The sequence below is a fragment of the Cetorhinus maximus genome, chromosome 3 (genome assembly GCF_964194155.1).
Source record: "Cetorhinus maximus chromosome 3, sCetMax3.hap1.1, whole genome shotgun sequence".
In the NCBI taxonomy this organism is placed as follows: Eukaryota; Metazoa; Chordata; class Chondrichthyes; order Lamniformes; family Cetorhinidae; genus Cetorhinus; species Cetorhinus maximus.
In genome coordinates, this window is record NC_135881.1 from 169,833,910 (window position 1) to 169,848,537 (window position 14,628).

Sequence of the window (14,628 nt, forward strand, 5' to 3'; positions counted from 1 at the left end):
TTGCCTTCAATGCTCTCCTTCATTTACACATGCCTTTCCAAATTCAAGTTTATTTCATCCTGATAATGGTTTTCACCAACTTCCCCACCACTGATGTTAGGCTGGCTGGTCTGCTGTTTCCTGATTTATTCCTCTCCTGTTTCTTACACAGCGATCTGGCACTACTACTGTATCCAATGAGGAGGATTAAAAGATTGTGAACAATATCTCTGCTACTTCTACCTTTGCTTCTTTCAGCAACCTAGGATGCATTCCATCCAGATCAGGAGACAGGTTTCAGTAATGCAGTAAGGAGCACAGAGATCTCAAGAGGGTTGTAGAAGGTTACAAGAGAAAGGCAGGGACAAGGCCATGGAGGGATTTGCAGAAGGAAGAGAATTTTAAAGTCCAGGCATTGTTGAACCAGGAACCAAAGCAGGTTGGATAGCACACAGCTGATAGGTGAATGGGACTTGGTGCAAGTGAATACCTCACTCAGCAGAAAAAATATGATTGTCTATAAAACACTGGACAGTACCACTCCCATTACTGGATGAAGCTGAAATGTGTGTGATTAGACCAGGACAAATCCTTGTGATACTGTTGCATTAAACTGCAATAGGCTCTTTCTTTTTTAAAATTTAAATTGCATGGGAGTAGGTAGGACACACCAAGTAGGTGTTTCATTTTTCAGGCAATAATGTCAGGTGTTAATATATATGTTGAAAGCAAGTATAATTGCCTTAATCATATGGAGAAATATTAATTAGAGATGTGATTTTACCACCTAACAGTTAAGAAGTGTCTGAATTAATCAAAATACAAGTGGCAGTGCTCCTGCAACAGCTTTGACCTGTTGAATGTGGCTGGGCTGCCTGAACAGATTCCCTATCATAATTTCCCCACCTGCATAACAATCCCATGTGCTTAGCTTACTCAATAGTTTTAATAACTTCCATTTTTTCAAGGTCACAAGGTATGGTTCAGTCTAAACTGACAATTTAGGAGCAACTCCTTCCTTTCAATGCTTTACGTTCATGTAACAAGCTATTATTTATCATTCAATCAAACAGATTCTTTGGTCATTATCACATTGCTGTTCATGGGGCCTTGTGCATAAATTGGATGCTACATTTCATATCTTTCAACAATTCGACTTCAAAAGTACTTGTACTTTGGGATGTCTCAAAGCACATGAGAAATCTTAAACAAATACAAATCTTTATGAAACAGAAAGAAAACCACAGAGTGAAAAATCTGTGTAACCTGTGTGCAGAATCAGTACTGGAGAAAGACTGCTTTGCTCCGATAAACACAGCATTATTGTTGTCACAACTAGCAACTCTGGAGTGGACTGGCTGAATCTAAGTTCAATGCACTCACAGCAAACTCACAATCCATCACAAACTTGGAACAAATGCCACCTTTGAGAGTTTTACACACATCTCAACCCATTCTTTAGTAAAAGACTGACTTTTTATTACCTTTTAAAAAAAAAAGGTAGATTTGTTCGATGGAGTTGGCCCGACTAAACTCAGAGTATAGACTCCGTTACCGAAAAGAGCTGAACACCTGATAACAGATTTACTTTGCTCATCCTAGTTAAAATCTACTCAAAACATTTTAAGTACGCTACCACAGAAACAGGAAAGATTATTCAGATTATTCAGTGCCCAGTGACAGGAAAAATACCAATGAGAGATAACCTTTGGAAACTTCTGTTAACAATCAAGCCAGTTGTTTTCTGATCAGTTGCATATCCCTAATTACTTAACTATTAGCAACCGTGTCTTCAGCTTTAAGCCCTGGAATTCACTCCCTAAACCACTATGTCTCTCTCCTCTTTTAAGCTAAAACATGGGCATCTACCCAATAATGTGGAAAATTGCCCAGGCGTATCCAGTCCACAAAAAGCAGGACAAATCCAATCCGACCAATTACTGCCCCATCAACCTCCTCTCGATCATCAATAAAGTGATGGAAGGTGTCGATGACAGTGCTATCAAGCAGCACTTGCACAGCTATAACCTGGTCCATTTGGGTTCCACCAGGGCCACTCAGCTCCTGACCTCATTACAGCATTGGTCTAAACATGGAGAAAAGAGCTGAACTCAAGAGATGAGTTGAGAGCGACTGCCCTTGACATCAATGCAGCATTTGACTAAGTGTGGCATCAAGAAGCCCTAGCAAAATTGAAGTCAAAGGGAATTAGGGAGAAAACTCTCCGCTGGTTGGAGTTATACCTAGCACAAAGGAAGATGGTTGTAGTTGTTGGAAGTCAATCATCTCAGTCCCAGGACATTGCTGCAAGAGTTCCTCAGGGTAGTGTCATAGGCTCAGCCATCTTAAGCTGCATCGCCAATGGCCTTGCTGCCATCATAAGGTCAGAAGTCATTGGTGATTCCACAACGTTCAATACCATTTGCAATCCCTCAGATACTGAAGTAATCCGTGCCTCTACGCAGCAAGATTTGGGAGAAATTCAGACTTGTGCTAATAAGTGGCATGTAACATTGGCACCACACAAGTGCCAGGCCATGACCATCTGCAACATAAAATAATCTAACCATCTCTCACACCATTCAATAACATTACTATTGCTGAATCCCCCACTATCAACATCCCAGAGGTTACCACTGGCCAGAAACTGAAATTGACCGGCCATATATATACTACAAGATGCTGCAATGCTACTAAATGGCTACAAGAGCAGGTCAGAGACTGGGAATTCTGAAGCAAATAACTCACCTCCTGCCTGCCCAAGCCTGTCCACAAGGCACAATTCAAGAGTGTGAAGGAATACTCTCCACTTGCCTGGATGAGTGCAGTGTGTATGACGCTCAAGAAACTCGACATCCAGGGCAAAACAGTCCACTTGATTGGCGCCCCATCCACCAACTTCAACATTCACTCCGTCCACCACTGGCACACAATGGCAGCAGCAGGCACAAGATGCACAGCAACAACTCACCAAGGCTCCTTCTGCAGCACCATCGAAACCTGCAACCTCTACCACCTAGAAGGGAAAGGGTTGCAGACACATGGGAACACCACCACCTGCAAATTCCCTTTTAAGCTATACACCATCTTGACTTGAAACTATATTGCTGCTCCTTCACTTTTGCGGGATCAAAATCCTGGAACTCCTATCTCAGCAGTTCTGTGGGTGTACCTGGACCAGATGGACTGCAGCAGTTCAGGAAGGCAGCTCACTACCACCTTCTCAAAGGCAATTAGGGATGGGCAACAGCAACTGGCCTAGTGATGCTATCTTCCTGTACAAGAATTAAAGGAAAGTCACTCCTTTAAACTAACTGACCCAGCTTTTGGTTACCTGTCCTAATATTTCATGTGGCTCGATGTTTTGATTTTTCTGAAGCATTTTGGGATGTTTTACAATGTTAAAGGTGCATATAAATTCAAGTATCTATTGTTGAAATTCCTTCAGACATGAATGATCAAGATACCAGATCATAGCCATGTTCAGTGGCACCATTGAAAGGCCAGGCGTTACACAGAAGAGAAGAAAAACCGAACCTAAGGAAGAATCAAAACAGTCTGTTGACTTACTGAAGATTGGTTACACCACGGTATACAGATACCTGAGAGCATGTCACTTGCTCACTTTCTTGATTGCACCTCCTTTTTTTTGTTCTCTTAATTCTTTAAAAACCTACGATTAAACTTGTTGCATGTTCCTCAAACAATGAATCTTAAATGAATTTTCAACTTCAAAACAGTTCAAACTCAAATCATGGGTTTAAAAAAAAATGTCTGCTTTATAATTAGGCAAAACAGCATGAATCTATGTCTAGCAAAATCCTCCTATCCTTCCACTTCCAACTCTATCAAACATAATCCTGCATTCTCTTCTTCTACATGTGCTTATCTAGCTTCCCCTTAAATACATCTACACTATTTCTTTCAGCTAATTTTTCTTGGAGTGAGTTCCACATTTTTAACATTCTCTGGGTAAAGAGTCATTTTTTTCCTGAATTCCCTTGCTTTCCCAAAAGCGAGTGCGCTCTTTCGCACATGCGCACGAAAGAGCGCACATCTCCCTGAGGCTAAGTGCTGCCTCATGGAGATCGCTTCCACTTTGAAAAATATTAAAAATAGAAAAAAAAAAATTCCCTAACATGCCCCCATCATGTGACAATGTCACATGAGATGGGACATGTTCATAATTTACACTATAACTTTATTAAACTTTTTAAAACCCTGCATGAAACCTCATCCCGCCGGTGGGTGAGATTTCATGTTTTTCCTATTTGCCGCCAGGACTCCTGGCCTGCCCGCCAACCTTAAGGTTGGGTGGGCAGGTCCTTTAATTGTTTAAATGATCCTGTCAATGGCCTCAATTGGCCATTGACAGGTCAGCGGGCGCGCAGCTGATTTTGCTGCGCCCCCGCCTTCCTGAAAATTTAAATGGGGCGGGGTGACGTCGGGGGTTCCATCCGGCTTCAACCCGCGTCATTTTACGCGTCGGTGAGCGGGCCCCGCCCCCTGCCCACCAACGGCAAAATTCAGCACTATGTCTCTAGAAATAAGGCCCACTGCTTGGTTGACTTTTGTTATGGGATTATTGAAATGCTTCACAACTTTTAATGATCTGTATATTTGTACTCCCAGATCCGTTCACTCCTCTACCCCATTTAGATTCTCATTTTCCAAGTAATATGCAACTTCCTAATTTTTCTTACCAAAATGTAATCCCTCACGCTTATCTATGCTAAAATTCATTAAAATACAAACAAGAGAGGCTGAGAATTAAATGAATTTTTTTTTAAGTAAGCATCAGACATTAAGACAATGAGCCTGAAAAGATTTTATGCAACAATGGAAGTTTTTTCATCTCAATATTGAGGTGTCCGCGAACAGACAGAACATTTAGCCAACTGCGCAGAGCCAATTATTTGCACTGAAAAGCCTTGCGGATGTGGTGCATACTTCAACTGAGATCCTTCAAAAATTTACAAACCTCAAAGGGAGCACTAGCCACAACTGTAGATTTCTTTAAAAAGAAGAAAGGCTGAAGCTGTTTAAACTTAAACATGAAACATTTAATATTCAGGCCAAAAAGTGTAATGTTAAATGCACATACTTACTTCAAAACAAGTAACAGCCAGCTGCGACAAGCCATCTACATATGGGCCCAACACTTTATGTTCCCTAACTTTCAGGGTGTGTCGACTCCTAAGAAAAAATATTATTTTAAAAATAGTTAACGTACTGCAATATTAATTTCATGTATAAGCAGGAACAATGTAGAGTTCAGCAACTAAAGGCTAATAATTGTTTTGGAACATTTATACACAAGTACCAAGCATTGCAACCATTACAAACAGCTTTAGCAACTGTTCCCACCTGGAGGCATTTCCTCCCCAAATCGATGATTACGCTCAAGCCCTGTGATTTATAGCTTTTAATGAGAAAGGAACAAAATCGTGGCATGCAATTTCCAAAGCACCAGTAAAAGTTCTGAATCCCATGTAAATAAAAACAGAACTTAACCTGATGAGTCACCATGAAGCAGTTGCCTTATTTAAGCATCAGATTCAACCTATTTTTTTCCCATGCTTCATTCCGGGGCACAGAGGGAGAAAAGGAAAAATGCGGTTTTGGAAGACCTCAAAACAGACTTAGCAAAAGCTGTAAGCTTTTAACAGCTCACAAGTTTTGGCAAGTAAAATCTGGGCACCATATTGTGGAAAAGGGAGAAGGGGCAAAGCGCAAAAGGGAAAAGTGGCTATTTTATTTCAGTAAACGGTTCGGTGGTCAATCAATTGCAGGATCCCACTGTGAAGTCAAATGCACTTCAAGCAGGGAACCTAAAAGTGACAGGCTCTATAAATAAAAAAAAAAGAAATGGGTGGGGGGAGTTGTAAGGAGACCTCAGATGGAACAAAGATAAAATAGTACAAGGTTATATGAAAAACAGTCCATCACTGATATTCAACTTGGTCCATATGGATGCCCAGCATTGCTGCCTCACATTTAACATTCCTGATGCACTTGAGGTTCAGTTTAGCCACTTAAAAAATTCATTTGAAGCTGATCCGTTTCCATAAAAATTCTAAACAGTATTTATAAGAATTAAAAGCAAAAATCAGCTTTAGCTCCATTTTTTGTTTTCTGTGAAAGGCCCAAATATTCCTGTAACCGGCCAACTAACAAGCACCCTTGTCCATTTAATATTGGCGATACTTGACCCTGCAAGCTGCTAGAAGTGCGCGATGGAAAGTGTGACACCCTCCACAGGGCATTTAAGGACTCAGTGACAGGAGAAGCAACTGTGTATGTTCATAACCAATCAGATTGAAGGATTCTGAAATTAGCTATGGAAGGTCTGAGCTAATGCAAGTTAGAATGGCGAATTCAAGCACAGAAAATGAAAGACAAGGGAAAGAAAGACTAATAGAGTGGGACAGAAAGAAAAGTTTTTTAAAAATTCTGTTTAAACGTATGAACAATAATTATAACCTGGGGCAGGATTTTCGGGTGATTGGGCTGGTGCGGTGGGTGGGCCGAGGCCGCAGCTGGGAAACAGTCCCGCCACCTGTGATCAGCCCCCGACCACGATTTTATGCTGGCTGGCCAATTAAAGGCCAGCCAGTGTGAAACGCACACTGACAGGCTCAGCAATGCCAGGGTGGGGGCAGGAGAAAGGAGAGTGCTGACGTCTGCGCAGGGTTTGGGAGGGGAACGTGCAGTGAAAGCTCCCTGAAGGCAGGGAACTGCCTCAGGAAGCTGAAGAATTTTAAGATCAAAAATAAAGATTTGGAAATTCTGGAAAAATTGTTCCCAAATAGGACTCACTCGCATGAACACATTCATAATAGAAATGTCAAAACATTTTTAAAAAATTAATGTTGGAAACCTCATCCCACCCGCGGGTTTCCTCAAAAATGCAAAGGCCGCCTGGCTGATTCACCTGCCCGCCAACTGTAACATTGGACGGGCAGCGAAAAATCTCTCTTAGTTACTAAATTAATGGCCTTAAAGGTTTCTTAATTGTTGGCGGGCACGCTGCCGACTCGCGCACGCACGCACCCGCTGACCGAAATATCGTGCGAATGTGCAATGACGTCAGGACGCACACCCGTCATCGCGTGCGATTTTGAGCCTGCCCGCAGCATGTAAAATTCGGCCCCTGAAGAAATGAGACACTACGCTTGTAATAGTTAACTTTCAGTGCCAGAGAGGTTGCCTGGTAGTAATTAATACTGATCACACCGATAAGATACTTGGATTCAAAATGACTTAATTTTGTGGCAAGTTTACTTCACATCTACTGTGCAAGTACATTGCTTCATGCCGCTCACTGCATTTGAATGGCAAGGCAGACAGCGAGATGTTACTTTTGCAGAGTTAATGGCAAATCCATGCATCTCCAACAGCAAATCCTTGATTTCTACATTTAATCACACATCTGTCCTTGCCTTATGTCACTATGGCATTTGTACATAAATGAGGGTGAGCCTCATCATTATTTTGACAGGCATTTTTGGGCCTGTGTATATTAAAGAAACATCTTAGTTGATTTTGGCTGGTCCAGCTACATCAAATCAAACAATTTGAATGTGTACTTATCTGCACTATACTATGACAGAACATCTGTATTCCTTTATCAGGAATATTTATTTTCTCTCAAAATATTTAGTAGCCACCCACACACTAATAACCTCCATAGTTCAACTTAGAAACAAACATAACTGGATACAGTAAAACTCCATTCACTATGTAGGAGTGATTTCACTGCAGTAATAATATGGCTACAAAAAAATTCCACTTATTTGTAAATACTTCAAAAGAACACCACAAATTGCCACATCAGATAGGAAACATTCAATATAAACACCCTTTATGTATAATTTCTAAGATCATTGCATTCATCAGCACCTCAGGATGGCTTCAAAATGAACAGTTTCGTCAGTCTGCAGTTCAAACACAGCAATTTTCACTGTGCATTGTGCCTTCATGCCACCTAATGCATACAGCAACTATCAAGGCCAAAACTGAGCAATTTGCCAAAAATAAGTACATTTCCTCTATAAATGATAGAGAGAGAGCAAAAGCAAGGTCAAACCTCCGGCAGCAAAAATTCAGATTTCCACAATAAAGCAGCAATTATGTCTGAACTCATGCACCAGACTAGATTACAATGCTCAAATGGTTACATCTGAATTATATTTTCCTCCTTCCCAAAGCAGGGAAGGTAAACTGAATCCAATTTTTGGAAAGCTACTTTGACATTTCTATCCTATTTGTAATGTCTTTATTTAGCAGACTAATTTGGTTTACAACAATCGGACAACATGCAGTCATTATGTTCTCAGTCAACCTGATAATGACTTGTATATACTGGTGCCCTGACCATTATTTATCCATCAATCAAAGCTTCCTGGGCAATATCACATGGCTGTTTGTGGAATATGGCTGTGTGAAAATTGGTTGCCACATTTCCTACACTTCAATATTAACAACACTTCAAAAGTACTTCATTGGCTTTGTGATTTTCCTGATCATATAAATCAAGAGGAAAAGAAAAGAATATACACGAGATCAGCTCAAGGTAGTTAAAGTATTGTGAGCTCTAAAGACCATATGTTAAGTGACATTGGGAGCAATTCAGCAAATCCAACACTACTAATTGTAGATTAAGGAAAGAGCTATTTAAAATTCACTAAATTAGTAAACTGACTTCTGGATGATAAAGATCCCACAGCAACAATCTGTGGAAAAGCTTGGGGAAGAATTCTCCCCCCATTGGGGGGGAAGTTCAGGAATGGGCGCACCTCAGATCGGCGTCCCCAATCAGGGGTGCACCGCCATTTTACGTGGGTGGGCCAAGTAAGGCCCGCCTATCGTGACGCCCGCCAGGAAGCGCTATGTGCTCCCTGTGCAGGCAGAGGGGGGATTCCCTAAGCCGAAAGTGCGCACTCATCTCCCTGAGGCTAAGTGCTGCCTCAGGGAGATTGGCGCCAAATTCAAAAATGTGAAGTATAGAAAAATAAAATTTCCCTGACACTTTCACATGAGTTGGGACATGTCCATCACTTTTAATTAAACTTTTATTACATTTTTAAAAACCTACATGAAACCTCATCCCGCCCATGGATGAGGTTTCATGCTTTTTCTGAAGCCCGCCAGGGCTCCCGGCCTGCCCGCCAGCTTTAAGGTTGGACGGGCAGGTTCTTTAAGTACTTCAATTAGTTGTTAAGTGGCCTCAATAGGCCGTTGACAGGTCGGTGGGCACCCAGCTGATTCGGCTGCGCCCCCACCGACCTGAAAATTGAGATTACACGGGGTGACGTCAGGAGTTCTGCCCGACGTCATCCCGTGTCATTTTACGTGTCAGCAGTCGGGCCCCGCCCCTTGCTCGCCGAACTCAATATCCTGCCCTTGGAATTTTCAATCAATAACCCATATAAAATTAGTCACTCATCTTTTGCTCTTTACAAAATGTTGTAGAATGTTTGCACAGAAGTCAGTGCACTTTCAAAGTAATTCATTGTGAACTGTCTCAAGTAATTTCAACCTCTGTTCACCGACACAAATTTTTTTTTTCTCCTTTTCAAAGGTTTCACTGCAGTTACTACATAGTCTCAACTCAAAAGAAAAGAGTACTTGTAGGGCAAAGAAAAAGGCAGTGATCTTCCCCCCTCTCCTATGGTGAGGACTGCACACAGGCATGGACAAGAAGTTGTATGGCACTGCATGCAGACTTGTGGTTTTCTTCAGACAACACCCATTTAACAAAATCTGACAGAAAGCAGATAACAAACCAACTCAACATTTTTAAATGATTTGATTGTCACCAAGTAACTCTATCTGTCCAATTGCAAACAAGTTTCAAGAATTGTCATGTTTCATTTCATTTGTTTCAGAGGCTTGAACATAAAATCTATACTGATGCTTGATTGCAGTACCAAGAGTTTGCTGCACTCTTGGAAGTACCATTAGAAGAGGCATTAAACAGAAGCCCTGCCTGCCCTCTTAGATCCCACAGCATGATTCTGGAGAAGAGCAGGGGAGCTCTTCTTGGTCACCTGGCCATTATTTATCCATCAAACAATACCTTTCTGGTCATTATCACATGGCTGTTTATGGGATACTGCTATGTGAAAATTGGTTGCCACACTTCCTTCTTTAAAACAGTAGCAACACTTCAAAAGCATTTAATTGGCTGTAAAGAGCCTTGTGATCTTTCTCGGTCAAGAAAGGCACAAAATAAGTGCAAATCTATTCTGTCTTTACTGTTTCAGAAAAGTTCACATATCTGGTACAATCATTTAAAAAGAGTAACCCAAACCATGATTTTACTGTCAAATGAGAAACTAATTTTGCACATAGACTGCAGAGGTCTGCAATTTGTTCAGCAAATAAGGCATTCTTTTCAGTTGGTAAATGTATATTATACTGTAATGCAATACTGAATTATACACATCAAGAAGGGCTCCAATCGTAACTTTAAGAAATACTGGCCAGGACAAAGGTGACGTGTGCTACAATTTAAGGTTTTAAATCGAACCACTTTTTGTGAATGGTTCAACAACATTCACTAAAGTCTGATGACAACCATGAAACCATCACCAATTGTCGTAAAAACCCACCTGGTTCATTAATGGCCTTTAGGAAAGGAAATCTGCTGTCCTTACCTGGTCTGGCCTACATGTGACTCCAGACCCGCAGCAATGTGGTTGACTCTTAAATGACCTCTGAAAAAGGGCAATTAGGGATGTGTAATAAATGCAGGCCTAGCCAGTGATGCCCACATCCCATGAATGAATCAAAAAAAAATTGCCATGAATGTATCTTATCCACTCTGATCGGGACCTGTATTTATTCAGCAACCCAACCCACAGGGTGACGCACTTGAAGAGTAAAAGTTTACCTACTTGAAGTAATCTGGTTACTAGCTGAGGTATAGTTCAGGTTATGTTATTACACATATTGGAGATTAATGACTATTAAACACAGACCAGAGAGATTACAAACTACAGTAATCGATTTATTTTATTTCCAATTAAATAGAAACATCAAGTACAAGTTCAAGAAATACTTCCAGTACATCATGAAACAAAGAAACTAGCATAACCCCCAACAGATATTATACAAAGCTGTCTCAGATTTCAAAATATTTTTCCCTTTTCCTGAAAACACTTTGTTAGCTGTCTTCAAATCTCACTACTGGTTCAGTTCACTTTCCTTAAATAAAAAGGAGACTAAATGTGGTCATTTTTCTGCACCCTCTTATGAAAAACCAACAAAAACAGCTTCAAAGTGTAAAATTAAAATTGTGTGGTTGAGGTTGAAAAATGGTGCTTGGTAGGAGAGACAAAACCTTAATTCTGCATGGACAACACTGGGTTTCACTTGGGAAACTTGCCGTATTCCATTCCCCAGCATCAACAACCTGCACCTTGATTAGTATAACAGGTTAAAAAATACAACTTGTTGCATGGGCTCAAGGGTTGTTTTGGTACTGGATTGTATGTGCAGCAGGTGTAAGTATAGAAATGCACAAACCTCAATTCTATGACGATAGGTTATTCTTGGATTCTCCCAAACTCAAGTCAAAAGCATTGAACAGTGACATGCTAAGGCTAGCTTAAATGAACAAACTGCAAAGCAAACCTGGCCCCACATTATATATTCTGACACAAACATCCATAAAGAAATGATTCATTTCTTCAATCCATAAAGAACCCCTCCCCAGAGGCTAAAGGGTCAATATCACAAACAACAATTCATCCTGAACACTGAAGCCCACATAATTATTAGGGCCAACATCCTTTCCAAAGTTTCTCAGTCATTCTGTTACCTAGTATGTTAATTCCAAGATTCACACTGTCATTTATAATTCTCTGTGGCCTCATCTTCAAGTCAGTCAAGATGATGCCAATGGGGTAAATCAAGCATATACGGAACACATCCTCAGACACTTTGCAAGTCTGTTTAAGAGGCATAACGCTAAACTATACATACCAAGAGATCTGTAGGAGGTAAGAGGTAACTTTACTGTAGTATTCATCTCTTGTTTTAGGCCTTTGCAAATATCATTTATTCCTTCAAAACTGTACTTCTCAACTGTATGAAGCAGAGAGGGGTGTGGGCTTGCAATCCCAACCTGCCTAACTCCATTGTGGGCTAGGCATCTCCTAACCTCAGTAATTTTCTTGGAATCGGGCCAGTTTCTCCAGGACCTGTGGTTCACAACCCCTCAGAGAAATCAAGAAGCATAGTCTGGTTTCGGGAATCTTTTGATAGGTAAGGTCATGAGGCTTTAAACATGCCCCCTCCATGCCAACTCATGCATAATGAAGCTTGGCTGTAAGCTCAGACTCCCATAAAAGGATTACCTCTGTTGACACAGCTAGAAAGAAGGGAAAACTCTGCCTGATTGGCAGCTTAATTATGTTATAAGAAGTTGTTTTTTTTCTGTGATCTATTTTGTCAATGGCTCAAGGTTTGCACAAGATAAGGAGGTGTCAAGTGCTTATAGCTTCTATTATTAATATTTTAAAGGTCTGGTTGACTGGCACTTTTATACGGTTTTAGCAATGGCAAATTAAGCAAATTATGAATGGGCATTTTTGTTTTAGCAGTTTCACACATGCCATTGCTACAAAAGGGCTCATTGGTCCTGTACAGAGTCTATACTGGATGAATGGGCTTGGAAGTGCCATGAGTTGGCAGTGAGGGTATGAGGGACCATTGTGGGTGGGTGGGGGGCATGAATTGGCATGGAGGGCATGAGGAGCCATTGGGGTGAGTGGGGGCATGCATTGGCATGGAGGTGGCACAGTGATTGGGTGAGGGAGGACAGGGCTAGAGGGCCTAAAATATAAGCAAACAATGAGAGAACCAAGGCGGGCCTTTTAAACAGCACACCTCCGCATTTGGCCACCCTGTGGCCACCTCCGATCTACGCCTGTGAGCACTGGGCCCGACTCCATCCTACACCGGACCAACCCCCAACCTCCGAAGCGCAAATTAAGTCTGATGGGGCATTTTCTACTGAGGAGGGTCTGTAGCAACAATTTTCCCCAAAGAGAGGGAGGAACGAATTCAAGGAGAGACCTGGAAGAAAAAATGGGAAGAGAGGGGAAGGTAGAGAGAGAAAGTGCACAAAAGAACACGAGAGATCCGGATATCAAGAGGGAGCAAAACAAAAAGAAAAACAGGACAATCCCAGTCCCTTCATCCACAGTTCAGAGGCAGAGGGAGGAAGGGGGTGGGCATAAAAAAAATACACAGGTGGGCAAAGATAGAAGATCTTAGGAGACAGAATGGGAGGAGGGAGCAGGGAAAAAATGGTTTATGGAAGGGGCTGGGGGAAACATTGCAGAAGAGAGTCGGGGTGGTAAGAAAGAGAATGAGAATGAAATACATTTGGAGGAAGAGAAATAAGCATGCTTTTAAATTAGGACTTGCTGCCTCTTTTATCCTGGCGCCAGGTTATCCTTCCTCTTTCCACTCACTTCCCTAGATTGTCCCATACCATTCAGTGGGTTATTCATACTCCTTCAAAAAAATCACCGACATATGTGGAACTGATTTGCAGGCAGAATCCCACATCTATATAACCCACAGAAAACGTCACAAAAAAAGACTGCCAGATAACTAAGTATTTAAAGAAGCATGCCATTAAACTTAAAACATTTGGAGTAACTTTGTGCCAGGTTATCTTCTAGTTCTGTCAATCCTGAACTTCTTTTTTTGGTGGTATTAGCTAGTTGATTTGTTTCGAACTATTGTTCATATAGGGCAAGATAGATAGTGAAAGCCCATGCAAAATGGCTGGAATAAATTTTTTTTTATATAATTAAAATCATAACCCAGTCCCACTTCCACTGAAAACAGCTAGAATAACAGACACGATACTGAACCTAGCATGAGCAACTACACTATGACTGACATAAGAGGGTGTTGGGATGTAGGTAGGGACATAATAATTGCAGCCAGCTCTGGCCACCCACATTTTAAATACTGATGCTGACGCAGGAATGATATTTATTTATTTATTTTTTAAAAATTGTGTTACTTGGCAAATTCTGCATGATTGAAATAAGTAGAAGTTTTAACCATAATTTTATTGTTTCATTAATCAATTAAGAATAAAGGGAGAATTTGGCTCATGTCCTGTTCTACTGCACATTACTAGCACATTCTGCTTACATCTCAGATTTCTAGAACTCAAGTATTTTGCTTTAATTAATGAATACAATGGCCAGAATTTTTCTGTCGGCAAGTTGGGGACGGGGCCCACTCGCCGATGCGAAAATGACACAGAGTGACGTCATCCCGCCCTATTTAAATATTCAGGAAGGCGGTGGGACAGCGAAATCAGCTGTCCGTCCGCCGACCTGTCAATGGCCAATTGAGGCCATTGACAGGATAATTAAGCCAATTAAAGGCCCTGCCCGTCCAACCTTAAGGCTGGCGGGCAGGCCAGGAGCCCCAGTGGGCTTCTGAATAAACATGAAACCTCATTCACTGGCAGGATGAGGTTTCATGTCTGTTTTAAAAAACTTCAATAAACTTTATGTGATATTTATTAACATGTCCCATCTCCTGTGACAGTGTCACATGAGGGGGACATGTTAATTATTTTTTAAGTTTATAAAACTTTCAGCGCTCTCC

At 41.2% G+C, this 14,628-nt stretch overlaps 1 protein-coding gene across 7 annotated transcripts in view; it reads right to left on the reverse strand.

Annotated features, from left to right (window-relative positions):
• kif13a (kinesin family member 13A) overlaps window positions 1-14,628 on the reverse strand; it is a 327,451-nt gene that overhangs the window by 118,586 nt on the left and 194,237 nt on the right. For all 7 annotated transcript variants that reach the window (XM_078539266.1, XM_078539264.1, XM_078539265.1 and 4 more), the window contains exon 7: window positions 5,088-5,175. In XM_078539266.1, coding sequence (XP_078395392.1) covers window positions 5,088-5,175 — 88 coding nt within the window. The remainder of the gene's footprint in view (window positions 1-5,087; window positions 5,176-14,628) is intronic.